Raw genomic sequence first — 22,367 nt, 5'->3', positions numbered from 1 at the left:
TTTCCCAAACACTGAGCTAGCTAAATCTAGCAATGCATGCATCAAGCTTATCAGCTATGTAGACATCCCTGGAAGGTATATTGCCAAGGTAAGTGAACTGATCCACAGAGAATCTCTATTTTCTTGGTATTAATTGTCAGGTCAAAATTAGCACAAGCAGCAGAGAATTGATCTATAATCTGTTGCATCTCAGTCTTAGAGGCTACATTGAGTGCACAATTATCTGTGAACATCTTTTGATTCACCTTTGCACTGAAATCAGTGAGAATTAAAATATGTTGATTTAATTTGGAGAGTCTTGTCAAGTTATTTGTAAAATTTTCCACCTCTAAAGTGGATTTTAGAGCACACACTGTAATTACCTTCATGGAAATCTTTTTGCTTATGTTTAACACATATCTTGTTGCCTTTGGAAGCACAGGAAAGGCAAGATGTCAACTTGTCTGTTTGTCTCTCCAAGGAGAAACTGTGAGCCATTTACCTAAAACTTATTTTTATCTTCTGTTTCTATATATATAGCAAGAATTTCAAGAATGATGATTCACTTCCTCAAGTGGCATTTCCTCAAGTGATTGGACAAGGAAATCACATTGATAGTGCCAGATATATTGCCTATAGATCTATAAAAAATGTTTAAAATATGTGAATCTTAGCACCTTATTCCTCCACTATCACTGAAGAATTAGAAGTGGTCTAGGCAGAATGTGGACAATTCTGTATTTTTCTTTGTTTGATGGGTTACCATGGTCAAAGAATGCATCACCTAACCTAGCCTATGAGTGAGAAACTTTTCTGTATTTACTTGGTTGGGATAGTTCTTAGGTAGAAGAAATAGTCTGTCCATTGCTAGGACAATACTCAAAACCTTTCCAATGTGGTAGAACCTGTTAGATATTGCATTCGGTTGACTCAGCCATTAAGAACCCATGGTTACCTCCACATTGAAATGAAGCATGAGTGCATTACTTTCATACTACAGTCAGTGTTCATCATTGTTCAAATATGATTCAAAAATTTAGTAGCTATACCTTCTGTTTTTAACCTAATGGTCTATTGGGAAAATTGATCATCCATAATCACGGTGAGAGAAGGTGGTAAAATGACAAACTGTAATAAACGGCCCTCTGCTCATATTAGCACATTTCTGCCCAGGGTCATGAGAATAGGAAAACAAAACAAAACAAAACAAAAAAACAGTTTAAGAACAGAGGTGTCAACATGTTGACATTAACTACTTTATAGACTGTTGATGCAGATTTGGTGATTGGTAGATATTACTTCTACATTTTTGCAGATGAATTTGCCTCTCCCCTAGATTGTTTTCTCCATGAGGGTAGGCACTATGTATAATCAAAATTCTATCAGCCTGAAAGCACCCAGCTCTGTACTTTTCACCCTATGTGCATCAGTAAGTGTTCCCTGCTGCTGCTAGGCAGAAATAGAAAAACAGAAGAGGATGTGATAAAAATACTATGTGGAACTGAGAGCTATGTCCCCTCCTTTCAAACTTGACTACTTGTCTTATTCTATGTGAATAGGGGTAAGTTTTAGGCTTCTTCATGACTAGTAAGAATAGCAATGAAAACAATATAGCCAAGGTGATTTTTAAAAACTTTTTTTTAAAAAAGTTGTTTAGCCAACAACTGTCCCTGGGATCCTTTTCTAAAGCAGTTTGTTTTGTTGTTGTTGTTTTGTTTAGCTTTGTCAGCAGGAAGATGTTTACTTTACTTGAAACCATTAGTTATTCTTTTATTTTAATTGCATCCAAGTTCTACCATTAGCAATATGCAGAGCTATAATAATTGACATAGTGAAAGAATTCAAGTACACAGTACATTATTATTAGTGTATCTCATGAACTAGAAAAGTGTGCCCAGCTTCTAACAATAAGAGAAAACACCTACCCATATACTGGGCTATTCTAAATTACAAGTGGAAGGTAAAATGCTGAGAAGAGTATTAGAGCTCATGTTATAGCTATGCTATAGAGCAGGAAGGGAAATCTACAGGCACAAATCTATGGGGAAGAACTAATTGAAGAATAGCTGGAGAATTCTTTATAATAGCAAAAATCTGGGAAAACATGAGTGTCTTTTGATTCCTGAATGGCTGAATATATTGTGTGACATCCCAGACTCACAAAATTTGAGAAATGAAAGGGATTTCATCAGCCATCTAACCCAATCCATAAACAAAAGGAATCCCCATTATAAAAAACAAAACAAAACAAAACACAAAACAATGAATGATTGTCCATCTTCAGCTTGAAGATGTCCAAAGAAGTGAAACCCACTACCTCTCAAGGGAGACTTTCCATTTTAGATAGCTCATTTCATTGAGAAATTTTCTTGACCTGTAACCTAAATTATCAACTTCCTAAATTTTAACCTCCTTGTCAGCTTCCAGCCATGTTTCCTGGTTTGGTCCTTTGTAGGAAAATAGAACAAGTCTAATCCTTCTTCCCTGTGAAAGCCCTTCAAATATTTGAAGATGACTTGAAGATGGATTCCCTCCTGAGTCTTCTCTTCTCCAGGCTACACATGCCCATTGCCTTCAATTCATCCTCATATGCAATGGAATCAATGCCCTAAAGCATCCTGACCGTCCTTTTCTGGACACAGTTTATTGATATCCTTCTTAAACCCTGGTGCTTAGAACTGAACACAATACTCCAGATAAATGATGGTGAAGTACAATGGAACTGTTACCTATGTATTCCTACTAGTTTTGCCTTTTCCTCCATCCCAAAATTATATACACATTTCTGGAAGTCACTTTGCCTTAACTCATATTAGGCTTGCAGTCCACTCAAAAGCCTAAATTTTATTAAGAACAATGATTGTCTATGTATACCTCCCATAAAATGGAAGCAGATACCAGAATGGATTAAAAACCTGAATCCTAAATATGTTATTTACAAGAAACACATTTGAAGTACAGAGATACACACAGAGTAAAGATAAGGGCTGGAGCAGAATATATCATGCTTCACCTAAAGCAAAACAAACAAATGGGTAACAATTATAATATCACCCAAAGCAAAAGCAAAAATAAATCTAATTAAAAGAGATAAGCAGAGAAAGAGAAATCCTATTTAAAATAACAGTAGACAATCTAAAATACTTGGGAGTCTGCCTGCCAAGACAAACCCAGGAACTGTATTAACATAATTACAAAACACTTTTCACACAAATAAAGTCAGATCTAAACAATTGGAAAAATATTAATTGCTCATGGGTAGGCCGAGCCAATATAATAAAAATGACAATTCTACCTAAATTAATCTATTTATTCAGTGCCATACCAATAAAACCTCTCCTATCTTATGCCTGTAAAGTTTATATTTTGTGCTCAAGATCAACACTTTTCATTTATCCTTTTGTTTCATCCTCTTAGATTCAGCCGAAAGCACTAGCTTTGATAATAAATATATCATTTTGACTAATGTCTGTGTCATCCCATGATCAATATCTCTCCCAGTTTTGTTTCATCTGATGAGCATATTCTTTATGCTTTATTGAAGTCATGGATAAAAATACTAAACAGCACAGGCCCAGTTATAGATTATTAAGACATGTTAATGGAGAACTCAGGCCACACTGACATTGAACTGTTGACTGTTACTCTTTGGTTCCTGGATTTTCACATATGAATAGACCTTCTCAATTTACAATGTTAAGTCATACCATCTTTTAACCTAACCTCTTTATTTGGAATAACGTATGCATGTGTGTATACACACATATTATATATGATACACATATATATGTGTGTGTGCACATACATATACATACATACACACATACACATATATAATTTTATTATAAAATATAAATATTATAAAAATGTATAATGTACTAGATCAGTAAGTATGAGATTCCTATTCCCATTGCTAAAGAGTAGAACAAGGTGGTAGCAGATAATAACCTTTAATAAGGTACATCCTTTATTTAAAAGTATTGTTTTATCCTTATTCCTTTTATTCCTTATTTTATCCTTATTCCTTATGTCCTTATTCTTTTATCCTTGTATCCTTATTAAAAAGGATAGATCAAATGGAGGGAGAGGAAATTAACATTTGTATTTTTTTAAGTTGGTATACTCATATTAATACGATGGAACATTATTGCATAATAAGAAACATTTCAGAAACGTAGGAAGGCTAGTGTGAAGTGATACAAAATGAAGAAAGCAGAAACAGGAATACAGTCAATACAATGACTACATTATTGCAAATGAAAATAAGAGTAAAATAGATTTGAACTCAGGAGAAATGCAATGACCAATCCCAATTCAAAAGGAGAGATCATGAGAAACTTTCCCTCCCATTTGTAAAGCAGGAGAAGGTGGAGAGGTGTACAGCAGTGGGACTTTGTAAAGGCTATTAGTTTCAGTCACTGCCAATTGTGTTGGCTTTACTATTTTATACTTATTTTTCTTTTAAAAAATGTTATGGTAAAAAAGCATTGGTAAAACTTGTTTTTCAAAGAAAAAAATGGCAGTTCTATGAATTTTGGCAATCTTCAAGGTTGATACCCATGACTGAAGCTGGACTAATTGTGCAGCATTACAGAATCCCTCAGCATTCAGATAGCATCAATGAGGATCATCAGATCATTATAGATCATCAGAGGAAGGACTGTTTCCTTTTTCAAAAAAACAAAATAAAACATGGCCTATGAATATCAAAATAAATTCTTAATTTCTGCCTTTGGAAAGCAAACATTTCATGTATGTTAAATTTTGCAATTGAAACATATTTTCAGATTAAAGCTAGGTTTTACAAATATTTCTTCAATTTTAAAACATTCTTTAAAAAAAGTTGAAGTAACAATAACTAAGAAACCAAGTCTAAAGTACCAGTGCTAGTATAAAGATATTCAATATAGCTTTTAAAAAGACACAAATGTCTCCATTCTGTAGCAACGGTAGCCACAAGGGGAAATGAAGGATGTGACTAGCTGGAGGAGATCACCAGACTCTGTATCTCTATTTTTCCAAATTGTGGTTGGTATGACATTATCAACTCAGATCAGAATTTCATTAGAAAAGGGGCAAAAGAGATGTGAGATTTCTCTCTTTTCCTTTAGATTCTCACAGAGCTTAAAAAAAAAGACCCAAAACAATGTGCTGTACTCACGTCATTGCTTGATAAATAGACTCAATTCCGTAACGCATTGCAAATTCATCTACTATTTCTTGGGATGCATCATCAAAGAAAACCTTCCAGGCTTCATCTCCTTTGACTTCTGGAATTTTCACTCCACCATTAAATTTAACTTCAGTCAAGTAATGGAACAGGTTCTAAAGATAAGAGGGTTTTAAATTGTTCAGGGATTCCTCAATGGAGGCCAGAACTGTTTAAATATAACTCACAGTGAAATCCACTCATATTATCTTTGCTTCTAAAGGTTTCTTACCAAGTGCCTGGCTTCTAAGTCCTCTGGGGAAATAGCAGCAAGAGTGTGGCACATTCTTAATCTGCCCCTTCCTTTCCTTCAGAGCCATTCCTGCTTTCAATTCTAACCATCTACATGGACTTACTTACTCAAATGGTTTATTAAAAAAAAGACATTTTTGATATCTATCCTCAACCTTAATCTTGATTATTAATGATGATAAACATCTTCAAGAGCACAAGAAACTAGTACAGGTGAAATTTGGTACTGCTGAGAAATACTGACAAAGTATACACTTCTGCATTGCTGAGCACAAGCTGATTCACTGGTCTGGCTTCCTTGGGCTCCCAGTCAATTATTGAGCCTCAGGGAATAATTTGGCCTTTATGACTATATTGACATAGAAGATAGTTATGCAAATACTGTACAGTGGTGGCAAAATAGTCCAGGCAATGCTAAAATTAAGTGTTCTGGAGTCTTACTAATCTCTCAGTCAAGGACTCTACTATATTGCAGAATACTCAGGGACTGTAGACACAGGTTGTAAGTTGAAGACCACGATCTAAGATCATGTTTTCTTCTGGTTCCGAGACCAGCATGAGGGAATAGGAAATGAAATCTATATAACTGGTTCCATTAAGTCTGCCTCTTCCCTTCCTATATTTGGGTGCCAGAATTCCCTTCATATGCAAGGCAAAGTACCTTTGGGAAGTTTAAAAAAATGTTTAAAATTTTTGGAATAGAAAAGCACCATGGTTTAGATAGAGGTTCTTAGCTTGGCGGTGAGGGGGAAGGTGGTTCCATGAACTTTTTTCAAAATAAATTTTTTATAACTACATTTTAATATAATTTAGTTCCTATGTAATCATATATATCTTGTTTTATGCATTTAAAAACATTATTCTGAGAAAGAGTTCACAGGTTTTATCAGGCTGCCAAAGGGGTCTATGACACAAAACAAGATTAAGAACCTCTAGACTAGGAGGATAAGAACAATGGATTTGGAGTCAAGAAGATCTGGGTTCATATGCCTCAGATATATACAATCAGTGTAACCTTAGGCAAATCACTTAATCTCTCTCTCTGAATCATAGTGTCATCATCTGTAAAATGGAGATAATGACAACATTTACCTATTAAGGTTGAAAATAATATATATTAAATTAAATGCCACTTTGCAAACCTTAAAGTACTATAGTTATATGAGTTATCGCTACTATTATTGTTGGTATTATTGTCACGAGTGGTAGGACTTGAAATCCAGGCTCCATTCCTAAGTAATTTTGTGAGCTAAATCACTTAAATTTTGTGAAATAACAAGAGATTAGTTTTAGACTAGTGAAAAAGCTGTTCCATTTGGGGTCGAAGGGAGAACCTGGGTTAGAATCCTGTCTCTGCCATTTGCTACCTGGGTGACTGTAGGGAAGTCCTTCAATCTATCCGAAATCAAGGTCTTCATTTGTAAAATGGGGTAGTTAGACTAGATGACCTCTAAATTCTAAATCTATGATCCTCAACATCTCCCAAATTTATTATCAGAAACAAAAGACACAATTCTTCTAACTTTTCAAAAAAATGTCTAGGAAGGCAGTAGCTGTGTATCTATCTAGACAGGTGCCTCTGTTCATCCTTGCCCTTCACTATATTTAGATGCTGACCACACGCTCCGATATGTTCAAAAACGGTTTATTCCATCTGTAGTTTTGCCCCTACCTACCTGCAAAACACTGGAAGAGAAGCCCCTGTATGTACGAATGGGGATCCTTTGAAATACCAGTAGAACTGGTGAACCTCTCTTAAATGTGGCAGTCATTCCCCAATTAGAAGAAAAGAGTTGGGGTAAACATAAGAGCACAGTGCCTGGCACACAGCAAGTGCTTAATAAATGTTTAGTGACTGACTTAAACTCAATATTTATGAATCACTTCAGACTTTCAGAAGAGAAAAAAAAAGTACATTAAAAGAATCTTTTCCAACAACTGGGTTCCAGGTGAGAGGCACTGTTCTACTGTTAAATTGTGAAATGAGTCATTAATAAATTTATGAACATTTTATTATTCTAGCTCTATTCAGTGTTTCCCAATTGATTTCTGAATTGCATCCAAATTATAAATTTTGAGCTTCAAGGCGTTTCATCAACTGGTTCCTCTCCCACCTAACATTAGTTATACCACTGTTGCTTTCTTCCTTCAAAATAATACTCAAGATTCGCCATTTCTGTGAAGTCTTCCAAATAAGTCAGTATGTTTTAAAAATTTTCAGTTTCATAATTCTTTTCATGAGAAATCACATCATGAATAGAGGGGTCAACCATGACATCAGGAAGACTTGGTTCTCCCTCTGTCACTGAGCTATGTGCCACTATGAGCAAATTGCTAGTGTTCTAGGTCTTCCTAGAGTTTTAGACAACTCTTTAAGATCATAAATGAAGAGAGAAATGCTGATCTGCATCGGTGGAGGGTATTTCCACATCAGCAGTTCTATACACCCAATAAATTTCAGGTTTTCTACAATCCCTTCCCTAAAAGATTGAAAAAAGGAAGAATGTTTTTAAATGCATAAAACAAAATATATATGATTACATAGGAACTAAATTATAAATAAATAAATAAATGTAATATATTTAATAATATATTAATAAATTAATAAATGTATAAATAAATGTAGTTATAAAAAATTTATTTTGAAGAAAGTTCAAGGAACCACCTTCCCCCTCACCTCCAAGCTAAGAACCTCTATCTAAACCATGGTGCTTTTCTATTCCAAAAATTTTAAACATTTTTTTAAACTTCCCAAAGGTACTTTGCCTTGCATATGAAGGGAATTCTGGCACCCAAATATAGGAAGGGAAGAGGCAGACTTAATGGAACCAGTTATATAGATTTCACTTCCTATTCCTTCATGCTGGTCTCAGAAGTAGAAGAAGACATGATCTTAGACAGTGGTCTTCAACTTACAGCCTGTGTCTACACTACAGTCCTTGAGGTTCATTAATAGTTGTGTCTTGTGTTAGTTAAATTTCCCTTATTATTCTGCAAGTTCTCTAAGCAAAATTCTATGCCTAATCATTCATTTATTCACACATCTAGGATTTATTAAGCACCTACTATGTGGCAGTCACTATACTAGGCACCAGCAGGAGAGAGGCAAAAGAGCAATGTTCTTGCCATCAAAAAGCTTATATTATGTTGGTAGAAACAAGTCATATGCAAGTAAATAAAAAGTAATTTGGAGAAGTGAGGGGCATTCAGGCCTGGGTTGACTATCAAAACCAGAACTAAGCTAATTCTTTCTTTATAATTCCCAATAGCATTACCTACCACCATATTCTATACAATGTAGATGTTTAATAAACACAATTGCCTGAAGGTTCACATCTGATAGCCAATTAAGTTAGACTTATCTAAACTTTATTATAGTCATTTGATTTACTTACCTCATGCAAACATGTGTACTGTACATGATATGGTGCAACCTTCTCCTCTCCTTTTATTTCAACATTGATTTTCAACCTAATGGCACCAGATACAGCTGATTTATCTGTCCTTTTCTCTGATGAAAAGAAAAGAAATTAGTTAGTTATTTTCTACAGTACCATAATTCTATGTCACAAGAGCTCATAAGCTCAAAGCAAGCAATGAATATTAAAAGTGAACATTTCTAACTCCATCAGACATGTCCATTGAGTAATCATGATTTGCACAAGTCAGATTCTAAGGTGAAATTCCTCTGGTTTTGTATATTGTGATAGGATGATCTCTAAGATCACCTTCAATTTCTAAATGCTTCTAAAAATTGATGAATTTTGTTTTTACATTACCTTCATTTTCAAATATGTACCTCCCCTTTCTCTACCCAGGGAGTCATACCTTGTAACAAAGAATAAAAAAGAGAAAGGAAAAAAGAGGTTCAACCAAACTAACCAATATATCACCTGAGTCTGACAGTACCTGCATACTTCTACACTCATTGTCCCCCAACTATAAAAAACTATTCTTCAGCTTAGGTCAAGCTTTACATTCTTTCAGAGAGACTCATCATGCAGGATAAGGTGGGACAACAGGTAATGAATTTGTTTTTTATCCACACAATTGATGAATATCATCTACTAGGGTATGGAGAAGTCACCATAGGTGTTTGTCACCAATGAAATCACAGATGCTTTAACCACTGAAGTAATGCTATCATTAATACAAGTTAATTTAAGTTTATTTAACAATACCAGGCACTTCTACAGATGTAGGTATATTTATCATGTTTAGGATTCTTGACAAAGGTGATAATTTGGATAGTAAGGGAAGTCATCCATACTAATGGGGCCAATGAAGGTAAGACTATTAATGTTTATGGACAAAACAGAAGCATCATTTGCTCTAAAGCTTCAACAAATAAAATGAGTGATTGGTAATTCCCTCCCCCCCTCCCTCCCCTTGGCCCCTGTTTGAAGGTGCTTGGAAGATAGCAGGCATTTAAAAAGAAGCTTTAAAAATAAAAGTTCAAATGGAAGGCAGAGGGACAATCAAGAAAAGCAAAGAGAATGGATAGTACACATAGTTAATAATCATCCACCAATAATTGAATTTCCACAGCATCTTTGTCAGGAAACAGAATTTTATTCAAATACACAGCCTGGTCTTACAAAGAAGACAACCAGATTAAATTTGCAGAATTCTGTAATGTTCAATTCAATCAAACAAATGATCAATTACATTCACAGATTTAAAAGTGAAAGAGAACTAGCAGTCATCCAGATTAAACCCTGCATTTTACACATGAGGAGATGGAGGGTCATAGAGGTTAAACTAATTTGCTAGATGTCATACAGCTAGTAGGTTGACAGAAAAGAGACTGAAACGTGGGTTTTCGGATCCTGGATCTGGTATTTGTTCCACTATATCATAACATCTCCAACAATTGCCTTGGATTTTTAAACTGAATTAACTGAAGTGGCTGCTTTTGGGTTTCCTGCTCTCCTCTTCCTGTCTTTCCTCTTCCTCTCTCTCCTCTCCCTCTCCCCCTTCCCCCCAACTCTGCACATGTACTCACCACTTGTACCTTCCTCCTTCCCTCCAATGTGAATTCTAGTACCATAGGTAAAAGGAGAGATAGAAGCAAAATCACAATACCTTCACTACAAATTAGAAAATATGACCCAAAAAGGAGAAATGACAAAGAGTCAATGATAGGATGTTTTCTTTACTGACTTTCTCCATCTTTGCCTAAACCTAAGCATATTTCCTGTTATATATATTTCCATTGGAGCAAATTATGAATTCCCTGAGGTAATTAGGCACATTAGAATTCACAGTATTTGAAGTTATAATTATGTAAAATGGGGTAACTGATTTCAGCAATGGAAACAGAGTGCAAATTTGAATAACATGACCAGTTCAGGTGGAGTTTTTATTGTCACCAATTGGGAATTTGCTATAGTCATGAGAAGTGTTATGGTATAGTGAAGAGAGAGCTGCCTTAGGAGTCAAATCCTGCCTTGTTAAATACTGAGTGACCCTGAGCAATTTGCTTAACCTCTCAGTGCCCTAAACACTTCTCTAAGACCATAAATAGCCAAGAAGGCTCTGAAGTTCACAAGTGGAAGGAGTCCCCAATCATCTATCTATCTAGAGATTCTGCATAATTCTTACCACCTATTTTTATTACTTTGAATTTTAAAAAGGGAACTACATTTCACTGGTATTTCCCTTTAGGTGTGTCAATGGCATGAAAGATCTCGATTGCTGAAAAGAAAACCTTTTATTTTATTTTATTTTTTCTCCATCCTAGGTCTGAAGTCTCTTCTGGGAATTTTGAAGCAAAAAAAAATTAAACAACTTGAGATATATTAGTCACAATATTCTCCTCTCACAGCCTCATGGTTGTTTTCACAGCTCTTTGATTTCTATCATCATTATTCCAATCTCTTTTCTACCCATCCCACTTCCCACCTTTTATGGAAGTAAATTCTATTTTTGGAAGCACTGGGTTGTTTTTGTTTGTGTGTTTTTTAGGACTTTTATTCAGTATAGTGGCATGGGTACTGAATTAAAAGAAAAGAAGAATACAGATTAAGAATAAAGTATTTGTGTGGATTCAGTGTTTCAAGGAATTTTATCTATTGTATTAATAATAATAACTAATATTGATAAGTAGAATTTATAGCACTTTAAGGTTTTCAAAGCACTTTATAAATATTGTTTCACCTTATCCTTACAATAAAGTTAAGTAAGTACTAGGAGGAAACTGAGGCAGAGGTTTAGTGAGCCACACAGCTACTAAGTGTCAGAGTCTGGATTTGAACAAAAGTCTTCTGGGATTTAGTTCTCTATTCATTGTGCCATGTAGTCAAAAATCCCTTCTTTTTAAAAAGAAATAACTCTCAAGAACATTAAGAAAGAAGGGTAACAGGGTGAGTATGTCAGTGAGGAAAGAAAAGCTTCCTCTGCTTTTACTTTGTAATCTCCAGTTATGGAACCAAACTCTAATTATGAGAATCTATTGTTATTAAGAACATTCAGGGTCTTCTGCAAAGCTCTACATATCTGTAGTTTATTCTATACCTGGGTAATTAATCAAAATACCAAACTGAAGAAGCCCCCATTCTAAATCATAGCCATACTGGAATGCATTTAAAGACAGTCAAGTAGTTCTGTCACATAGAAAAATATTCTAAGTACAGTTTAATCTCAGTGACTCAGATTTCAGTAATTCCAGATAATTGAACAGTGAGCTGAAATTTGCTCTGATTTAGCAAACTAGTTCTCAAAGTACAGAGCAAATTAATAGTAATTAAAAAAAATTAGGAAATAAAGGGTATTCTATTACCTGAGAAAGGGGAAAAAACCCAAAACTTGTCAAGTAACCACAAGCATTTTGAAAGTATCTATTTACATACAAAGAAATATTTTAAAGTATTTTGAAAACTATTCTTTTTAAAAACTATTCTTTAAATTAGGTACCCTGAAGATTTTTGCTAAGTAACTTAACTCAAACCTAGTTTGAGCTGTCATGTGCTTGAAACTTACAAAATCACCTAATATAGAAGACTCATTCATTCCAATGGCTTTCCTTTAAATCTGTCAAGTGTGAAATTATTGCCAGCATGAAATTTTTCAAGAAGAAAAAACATTCTTTCATTTGCTGCAACTGTATTTATAGACTAATAAGTGTACTTTAGGACATTGTTATTTCTTATTGGATAATGATTCACTGAAGACTGAGAGCAGTGTAATTAAAACAAACAAATGCTTTGACTAAATAAAAGTCTCTAGGATCAGTTCTTTAAAAGGAACTTTGGTGAATGAGATGTCCTTTAACTATTGTGTGGGGTAGTAAACCAGCTTTTTGCATAGACACCACCTCTCAATTTTGCCAGTGGTCAAAGGCACAGTTATCCACAACTGACTCCTGGGTATATAATTTAGATTTTTGTTTCCTTAATTTTTGCTTACCAGGTGACCTAATTTTTCTTTAGGGGAGGGGAGTGGGGTGGACCTTCTAAGGAATTCCTTCTAAGGAATATCTTCTACCACTACAAACAGGTATAGGCAGCCTGACACTGTAGATAGAGAGCTGGTCTAAAAATTAGAGAGAACTAGATAAATTCTGCCTCTGAAACGTATTGGTTTTGTGACTCTGGGCAAGATGCTTGACCTGTCAGGGTCCCAAGTATCTCTCTAAGATTATAAACTACAGAGAAACTAAAAATACTGTCAATAATAATATCAGCTGACATCAGCAGCAGCAGCACCATAAGCATTTATATCGGGGTTTAAGGTTTCAAAGCTCTTTATAGAGATAATTTCATTTTATCTTTATGATAACTCTGGGAAGTAGGTCTTACTATAATCCCCATTTCACAAATGAGGAAACAGATGTAGTCTAAGTGATTTGCCCATGGTTACAGCTAGTGAGTTCAACCTTGAACTCAGGTCTTTCTGACTCCAGGCCCATCACTCTATCCATTTGGACCACTTGGAGTTTTGCAAAGTACTTTACGTAAATTATCTCATTAAAGTCTCAGGACAATCCTAAGAAGCAGATACTACAGTTAGTTTTATCCTCATCTTACAGATAAGGAAACTGAGACTCATGAATGTTAACTGACTTTCCTTTGGCCACAAAACTTTTAAAGGTCAGTGCCAAGATTCATGCCCAAGTCACTCTGAATTCACATACATAACTCTAACTTCCACAAGTCCTTGCCTGTCAAATGCCTTTATCACTAGGCAAGAACACTTGAAGTATATTAGGCCTCTTCATGATGCCCAAAGTATGGTTATCGTTAAACATACAAAAATTTATTTCCTGATATATAAGTAAAAATAAAGATCCAAAATACATTTTTAAAAAGTGTTGCCAAGTTCCATTTAGGGAACCACAATCAAATAAGTCCATAACTGCAAAAGCGTATTTGTTGGATTTTTGTTTTCCTGGAATTTGGCATACATCTTTGCCAATGCATTTTAGTTCTTGGAGGTATTTTCTAAAGTGATATAATTATTTTAAACTTTCCCTGAGATACAGTTTGGTATGGTGAAAAGAGGTCAGCTTTAGAGTCTGGAAGACCAGTTTCTGACATATACTATCAGGTTCTGTAGGAAGCCTTTCCTGGGCTCCCACAGAAGTACCTATTTATATACCTGTTTTCTCCCCTGCTAGAATATTAACCCCTTGCAGACAAGTATTATTTTGTCTTTCTTTGTATTCTTGTTGGTTAGCACAGTGCTAGGCACATAGAAAGTACTTATGCAAATTTGTTGATTGATACTAGTGGTGTGATGAAAGGCAAATCACTGAACCTCTCAGAGTCTCAGAGAGGTGTCTAATACTATAAACTACAGATATATGTAAATGAAAAAAATTGTCTGCATAGGAGATTCCTTATATTAATGAAATCATAGATCCTATGAGGGGTGAGGAATCTGTCCTAGAATAGCACCAATGGTTTTTATTACATATTACATATAAGTCTTTCTTTGAGTTATAACCCCATTTCCCTTTGAATGTGCATTCAGAGGAAGTAACCATCTTTACTTTCCAGTTAAATTATATTGTTTCATCCTCAAACTTAGTCTATAACTCAAAATCCAATATTAGTTGACATTAGGAGACTTCACATAGTTGTAAACCTATGGGAATTTTGGTACATGGCTCAAATTAGGAGCCCTTATGTAATTTATTCATGAAACTTATAAAGATAGTTACCTAGGTTGTACCAGACATCCATTTCTCCACTTAGTGTCCTCACTTCAACAATTGTTTGTCCCAAAAAATCATCTGATTCCTTTTTGAAATGTTGCTTGACTCTTGATTTAATGTCATCATCTTCATCCCATACTCTGACTTTGATTCGGTCGGTAGAGTTATGGCATTCACTAAAAATAAATACATTAAGTTAACAACCGTTCTTCATAGTCTCAAAAGGAGTCTAGGAGCAAAATTTATTTTATATTCATCTGATTCCCGAAGAAGTACTGAGTAGCATAATCTATGAGGTTTTGGACTAGGTTGATCTCATTCTTGGGAACATAAAGATACACAGCAAATCATGATCGTACATAAGCTCTAATAGTTTAAAGCTGCACTAAGACTTTTGGGACATTCTGGATTAATAGCATTATTTTGATAGAAGCAAACAGAGCCTGTGACTAAGAGCTTCATCTTCTAACTTTACCTCTATGACATATCACCTTATATTGTTGAACCATAATCAAATAGAGTTAAGAAACTTTCCCGAAGGCAGCTAGGTGACACAGTGGATAAATTGCTATACTTGCAGTTAGGAAGATGTGTACTAGGATCCTGCCTCAGACACTTATTGACTATGTAACCCTGGGAAAGTCAATTAAACCTCTCTGTGCCTCAGTATCCTCATCTGTAAAATGGATTTAATCATAGCATTTACCTCATAGAGTCATTGTGAGGATCAAATGAAATAATGCATAAAATATATCATCTCTATCTATCTATCTATCTATCTATTAAGAGATAATGTATAAAATACATTGCAAACCTCAAAGTGCTATGTGGTTAACTATTATGACCACCATTATTGCTATATTTTAGCTCATGAGGTTTTTTTTTTTTTTTAATTCATAGAGGATGTGTTAAGCTCTCAGCTATCAAAGGTCTAATCTAATTCTGGCCTCACTGGGGCCTAGAAATGATTCTGTATTTTTGAAAGCTGCTCTAGCAAATCCTAAAAGGTTGAAAAAACTTCAAGTGAGGCCTGGCACCAGACTGTATATCTCAGTCAGTAAAAAAGTATTTATTAAGTATTTGCTGTGTTCTAGGAACTGTGCCAGATGCTAGGGTTAAAATGAAAGACAAAAACAGTCTCCAGCCTCAAGGAGCTCACATTCAAATGGGGGACCCACCTTGTAAATAACTAGGTATATATAAGAATATCTATCTATCTATCTATCTATCTATCTATCTAACCATCTATCTAGTTACAGGAGAGGGAAGTGAGAGACAGAAAGACAGAAAGAAAACATGTAGAAAGGAGATATCATTTCTGTCAGCTTAGTACCAGACTAAGTTTGAAGAGGCTCATTACCAGAAAGTTGGCCACCAGACAATGAATTTTGTCAATGACTGTAACAACATGGTATAGAAGAAAAAGTACTAAATTTGCAGTCAGTGGGCCCAAAGTCAAATCCAGGTATTCTGTACTACTGATGTGATGTAAAAGTGATGCTCTATGGAGATGTACATATACACACACATATAAAATACATATTGTGTATGTAAACATATATATGTGTATATATATATATATATATACACGTGTGTGTTTATGTGTGTGTGTGTGTGTGTGTGTGTGCGCACGTTTATATAAGTCCCTCCTCATGAGAGAACTGATGAGAGCTCAGTAGGTGATGGCCAAGTCCAGCAGAAGAGGAAATTCCCCTGATCACTGCATTGAATTCCAAGTCATTTTACCTCTAAATCTCAATTTCCTCATATAGAAAATGAAGGGATTGAATCAGATAGTACTTAGGTGGTGCACTGGATAGATCACTGGCCCTGGAGTCAAGAGCACCTGAGTTCAAATACAGCCTCAGACACTTACTAGCTCTGTGACCCTGGTTAAGTCACTTAACCCTATTTACTTCAGTTCCTCATCTGTAAAGTGAGTTGGAGAAGGCAATGGCAAACCACTTCAGTATTTTTTCTGCCAAGAAAACCCCAAATGGGGTAATGGAGAATTGGACATAACTGAATTGAGTTAACAACAACAACAACCGATGTCTTGTTGGTAAATGTTTAACCACCAGCTCTCTAGAAAAAAAATGAACATGATACACTTAAAAATTTAATCTGCATTACTGGCATTTTTCCATCACTTTCAATCAGCTAAATAATAAATGAATCCCTGATTTGTAGTTTTTCTTTTTTTTACCCCAGGTATAAATGCACACATTGAAAATTTAGCAATCAACCCACAAGCCAGTTTAGGCTGACTCTAGCATATCCCTGCCTCTATCATTCTTCCCAGTTCTAAAAACCCAAGATCCTATTAACTTCTAGAGACTGTCTACCAAAGTATAGAGGGGTTACACTGATTATCCTGAGGAAGAATAGCTATACCTGTGAAATCACAGACCACTAAAGTAATAAAGTAATAAGTCCAATATTCACCCTGAGAAAAGCTAGCCCCAGATTTAGAATTCTACCACTGCTATAAAACATCTGTATGACACAGAAGAAAATAGAATTGAAAGTTTTAAAAAATTATTTTTCTAAGGTGAATTTTTTGAAGTATTCTTTCTGAGACAACTCAATATATATTCACCATGCATTCAAGAATGAACATTTAACTTTGATTATCATTTTCAAATGATTAAAAATGCAAATACCACCTGTCAGCGTATTTGAAATTAACAATTTCTGTAGAATTTTTAGAAATGCAAGGGATTCTGGAGATCTTCTAGGACAATCTTCTCATTTTAAGGATGAAGAAACTGAAGTCCAAGGAGATAGAGCTGCCCAGGGTCCCATAGTTAGTTAGTGTCACATCTAGGACAATACTCCAGGACCTCTGCCTCCAAGTCCGCTGCTCTACTCCACTAATAAATCATTTAAAGAACTCATGGATTAATTTCAGGCATCAGACTTTTACAGAAGCTACCATCTCTTATCAACCGACACTGTCTCGATTTCTGTCCAGATGAAAAGAAACCTTTTGTTCTGGTTCACTGAGCACAATTAGCAGAAAGCAATTCCAAAGGCAGCAACCTTACAGTCCTTTAGTAATGAAGCAAGAATAATTAGTGGAGAGCTAAGAGTGTGGCATATAAGAGTCCAAGGAATAAAAATTAAAGGAAAAAATAGAATAACAGAGTTAGGATAAACAACTGAAAAAACCCTGGTCTATCACAGTGGAAGTTGCCTTCATTGATTAAAGAAAATTCTTCATTCTTCTGTGACAGTGACAAAATGACCTTGCTGGAGAAATGTTGTTCCTTCCTTTAAATTTCTTCATAAATTTATGATTTTTAAACAATTTGCTCTCACCGGCCATGGTGGACCTTGTCCTGCTACCAGGGGACTGAGGCTGGAGAATCTCTTGAGCTAGGGAGCTCTAAATTGCAGTGGGCTAAGCCAGTTGGATGTGCCCTCTAAGTACAGCATCAATATGGTAGCCCACCAGAGCAAGGGACCACCAGGTTATCTAAGGAGGAAAGAACCAGTCCAGGCTGGACAAAGAAACATGAGTAATCCCTGCTCTTTTAGCCTGAACAAGATAAGAAACCTAAGGTGGGGAAAAGAAAAAGAGAAAAGAAAAGAAAAGAAAATTATTGGGGGCAGCTAAGTGGCTCAGTGGATAGAGCACTAGCCCTGGATTCAGGAGGACCTGAGTTCAAATCCAGCCTCAGACACATAACACTTACTAGCTGTGTGACCTGGGGCAAGTCACTTAACCCCATTGCCTAAGCAAAAAAAAAAAAAAAAAAAATTCTTGAACATAAGCTCAGTTTATAATACTCCTCACCCCTCACTAAAAACATTACTCTGTATTTAGATTCAATGGCAGAAAGGTGTTACAGTGAATAGAGTGCCAAGTCTGAAGCTGAGATGATTCATCTTTCTGAGTTCAAATCTGACTCAGACACTTACTAGCTCTGTGATCCTGGGTAAATGGCTTAATTCTGTTTGCCTCAGTTTCCTCCTCATCAAAATGAGCTGGAAAAGGAAATAGCAAACCACTCCAAGAAAACACCAAATGGGGTCATGGAGAGTCAAACACAACTGAAATGACTGAACAACTAAAAGGTTCAAAGGAAAATTTCTGTTGACGATGGAAAAATAGTAATCTTTGTCATCTTATGGAAGAAAACTCAGGTCTCTAAATCTTTTTAGTTCTACCTTGCTCAATTTCTCTTAATGACAGTACCTTCTTTCCTTATTTCTAAGGAACTATTCGGGGGAAACTAAGAAAAAACACCTTACCTTTCAGTGTTCATATCTTTCCTAAAGTTAATGCCTGCCATTTACAATTATATATGTACATGTATGTGTATATTTCTATACATGATTATATGTAACTCCACATGCATGATGTCCTTAATATCTCAGTGAAACCTACACATTAATAAGATATATAGTGTGTATAGTATGTGTATATATACATATATGCATGCATATACATACACATATGTGTATATGTGTATACATACAGATCTATGGCTACTCAAACTATTGGGCTTGCTTGTTTTTATTATCAATGAGATCAGCTCTATAGTTGATCCTATTCAAGTACAAATATACAAACTAAACTACCGAACTGATTTTCTAAGATGGGTTTTCTGTTATATAAAATGACCCTATTTCCTCTTCCATTCCAGCACAAATAATCACAGCTTAACCCAGCTTGAGATGTATGACTCCACATATAGAAATATTCTGAGGTTTTATCAAAGTTACTGCTGCCTGACATTGATGGAAACATGAGGTACTGGAGATGTAACAACCCATAATGTGAAGCCGTAATAAGGTTGATAGAAGGGGAGAAATAAATGTTCAGAAACTGGAAACTGCTTCTGTAGTGTTGGGGTACATTTTGTAAGTCCTCACCACCCACTTGTTCCTCAACTCCTTGCAATATGGCTTCTATCCTCAGCATTCTACTGAAAAAGTTGTTGGAGTTGGGCTTCTGACATGGCAATAGTTCCATCTCCAATTATATCTCCCCACTACCGAACCCAGAACAGTAAGAAATTCACCTAGTGTCATAGAAAAATGTCAATTAAAAGGGAAGAAAGAAATTGTAAAGAAATGTATTCTCTGATCAAAGTTCTTCTGAGTGTCCTCTGGGCTCCATCTTAACAGTCTTTTTCATGTATCTAATGGAGAAAGTGTTAGTCAAGTACCCATTATCAACTCTGAAAATCAGTGACTCTGGTTAACTTAAAGTTTGAGACCAACAGTGTCTAATGCTGTGTAGCTTTTGGGAATAGTGAAGGGGGAAAACTGTCTCTCTGTCTCTGTCTCTCTCTCTCTCTCCATAAATACACACATATGTATATATAAATACGTATACATGATATAAACACATATACATATGTATACATGTATGTATACACACAGGATATAAGCATACATGTCCTATACATGTCCATATAAATACATATACATCCATGTGTGTATATGTATATATTTGTGTGCATGTTTATGTTAGATCATATTCCAAGAATTCCCAGACTGAATCATAGAAGACCACTACAAGGAAAGAGTATTGCAGAATATGACCTATTGTGATCATTGCCACTTCTCACTTTATAGTATTTATTTTCCCAAACACAACCAAATGAGGACTTAGTTAAAGAAATGAAATATGAACTATTGTTTCTTTAGGTATTCATTTTTAGAATGACTAAAGATTCAAAACCAGAACTAAAAAAACAGTTTGAAATGGAAAGACAAGGTATTGCAGTTTTCTATATATTTGTAATTTAGGGTAATTATTTTCCCATCTCTGTTTCAAAGTCATGTGGTATTGACTTATGCTTTTACAAGATACTGGGTGGTTAGGACTGAATAGTGACTTTTCAGCTGAGTGAGAAAAGCAGTCACTAGTAGTGACCTGAAGCATTCATATAAAATCCACAGATAAATATCATCTTGGTGTTTCTATAGCCAAAGCAACTAGGCCTTAATCTTCGTTCTTCCCTCTTGAGACATTTTCTCCTAACTGGTAACTTCTACCTATTGATTCTCCTGTATTATGACACTGACCAAGACTGGTCTTGATGTTTGTTTCACTTGTATAAAATGTCATAAGGATGGCACACCTCTTCTTACAGAAGAAAGCTTTTTGTTGGAGACAGAACTTAAAAGACTGTTGGATCTGAACCATCTTCTTTCCCTTCAATTCTCTGTGGCCTTGGTAGCATATATAAACAGATTTAGAACAAAATTAATTTTAACTAATTGTTCTTTTCATAATACGGACACACACACACAATATAAGCTTACTCCAAATGGATGAGAAAAGGAAAAAAAAAAAGACAAGTAGGAAACGCTTGTTCAGGGGTCACCAAGGTACAGTAAAGAGAGTGATCTGAAAGCTTTGGTGTTACTATATATGAACCTGGAGTGGGTGACACTGACTTAACTTGGACAGTGGTGTTATGTTTGTGATCTCCAGGGAAATTTCTGGGAGGTAAAATGCCTGCAGGAAACATGACATATGGCCTAACAAAAACCCATCAAAAACAAGGGCAAAGCTGTTAAGCAGTGGTCACTCATCAGGCAATGCATTAGAAGCATGATTCAGGACAAACTGAATCCTTCAAGAAAGGGAAAGTGGAGTTTTCCTCATATGGGACCAGGATCTCCTGAAGAAAGATGACAATGGCGTCTCCCAAGATCTGCACTGTGTTAGAGGAGAGACCTGTACCATTAAAAGGAAAACCTGCTGAGACCCTTACCCAGTTCATGACTATGTGGAGACAGGTCTCTGGGGAGTGAAATGGGTCAGAGATATCTTCATTTTCCAAGAGCTCTATTATGAACTGTATTTTGGTTTCTTTGGCCTGTTAATAAAATGCTTCTTTCTTGAGTATAAAAACCTGTGTACTTACAAGAAGACTTGTTGTCTTCAATGTGTGGTGCCATAGAGTAATTTTCCCAGAACTTCTGGGTAGGAGTTATGAGCTAGAGAGATTTTAAAAAAATACCCTCTATGTGCCTGGCCCTTAATATCATATTAGACCCGATCTTCTCAGTTACACATTTGCTTTGTTTGTTGTTCAGTCATTTTTGCAGTCATGTTTGACTCTTTGTGATCTCATTTGGGGTTTTCTTAGCAAAGATACTGGAGTGGTTTGCCATTTCCTTCTCCAGTTCATTTTACAGATGAGAAAACTGAGGCAAAGAGGGTTAAGTGACTTGCCCAGGGTCACACAGCTAATAAATGTCTGAGGCCAGATTTGAACTCACAGAAATGAGTCTTTCTGACTCCAGACATGGCACTCTATCCACTGCAGCACCTAGCACCTATACTTAGTCTTAAATGGGTAGATTTATATTAATATAACCTCAAGAGGTGGAAATTTTACATATGCAAGTGGATCAAGTTATAGGTTAGTAGCCAGTCAGCCGTCGAGCATTTATTAAGTGCTTACTCTGTGCTTGGCACTGCGCCAAACCCTGGAAATGGAAACCAGTTAGTAACTAAGGTGCCTGGAATAGTGTATAGGAGAGTATACTTGGAGTCAGGAAGACCTGGGTTCAGACGCAGCTCCGACAGTTACTAGGTGACCACAGGCAAGGTCCTTAATCTCTCTCAGTCTCAGACAACTATCAGTGACCACAAGTTAAAGATGAGTTGCTGATCTTCCGCGGTAGAGGGAATTGGCCCACTAGGAGATCTCTACACCATTAACTCCCATATCTAGACATCTTCCCCTCCATAAAACCTCCAATATTTTATTCACTAAATAATTAAGTAATTAATTCTTT

The 22,367-nt window shown here is 35.6% G+C and overlaps 1 protein-coding gene across 2 annotated transcripts in view; it reads right to left on the bottom strand.

Moving 5' to 3' along the window:
- The window catches only part of UNC13C (unc-13 homolog C), a 669,423-nt gene that overhangs the window by 340,915 nt on the left and 306,141 nt on the right, over positions 1-22,367 (bottom strand). For both annotated transcript variants that reach the window (XM_027840843.1, XM_027840842.1), the window contains 3 exons: positions 14,604-14,773; positions 8,836-8,951; positions 5,141-5,304 (listed from right to left, as the gene is read on the bottom strand). In XM_027840843.1, coding sequence (XP_027696644.1) covers positions 5,141-5,304; positions 8,836-8,951; positions 14,604-14,773 — 450 coding nt within the window. The remainder of the gene's footprint in view (positions 1-5,140; positions 5,305-8,835; positions 8,952-14,603; positions 14,774-22,367) is intronic.

The sequence above is a fragment of the Vombatus ursinus genome, unplaced genomic scaffold (genome assembly GCF_900497805.2).
Source record: "Vombatus ursinus unplaced genomic scaffold, bare-nosed wombat genome assembly UNPS02014848.1, whole genome shotgun sequence".
Classification (NCBI taxonomy): Eukaryota; Metazoa; Chordata; class Mammalia; order Diprotodontia; family Vombatidae; genus Vombatus; species Vombatus ursinus.
This window is presented reverse-complemented; position numbering and strand designations above follow the sequence as displayed.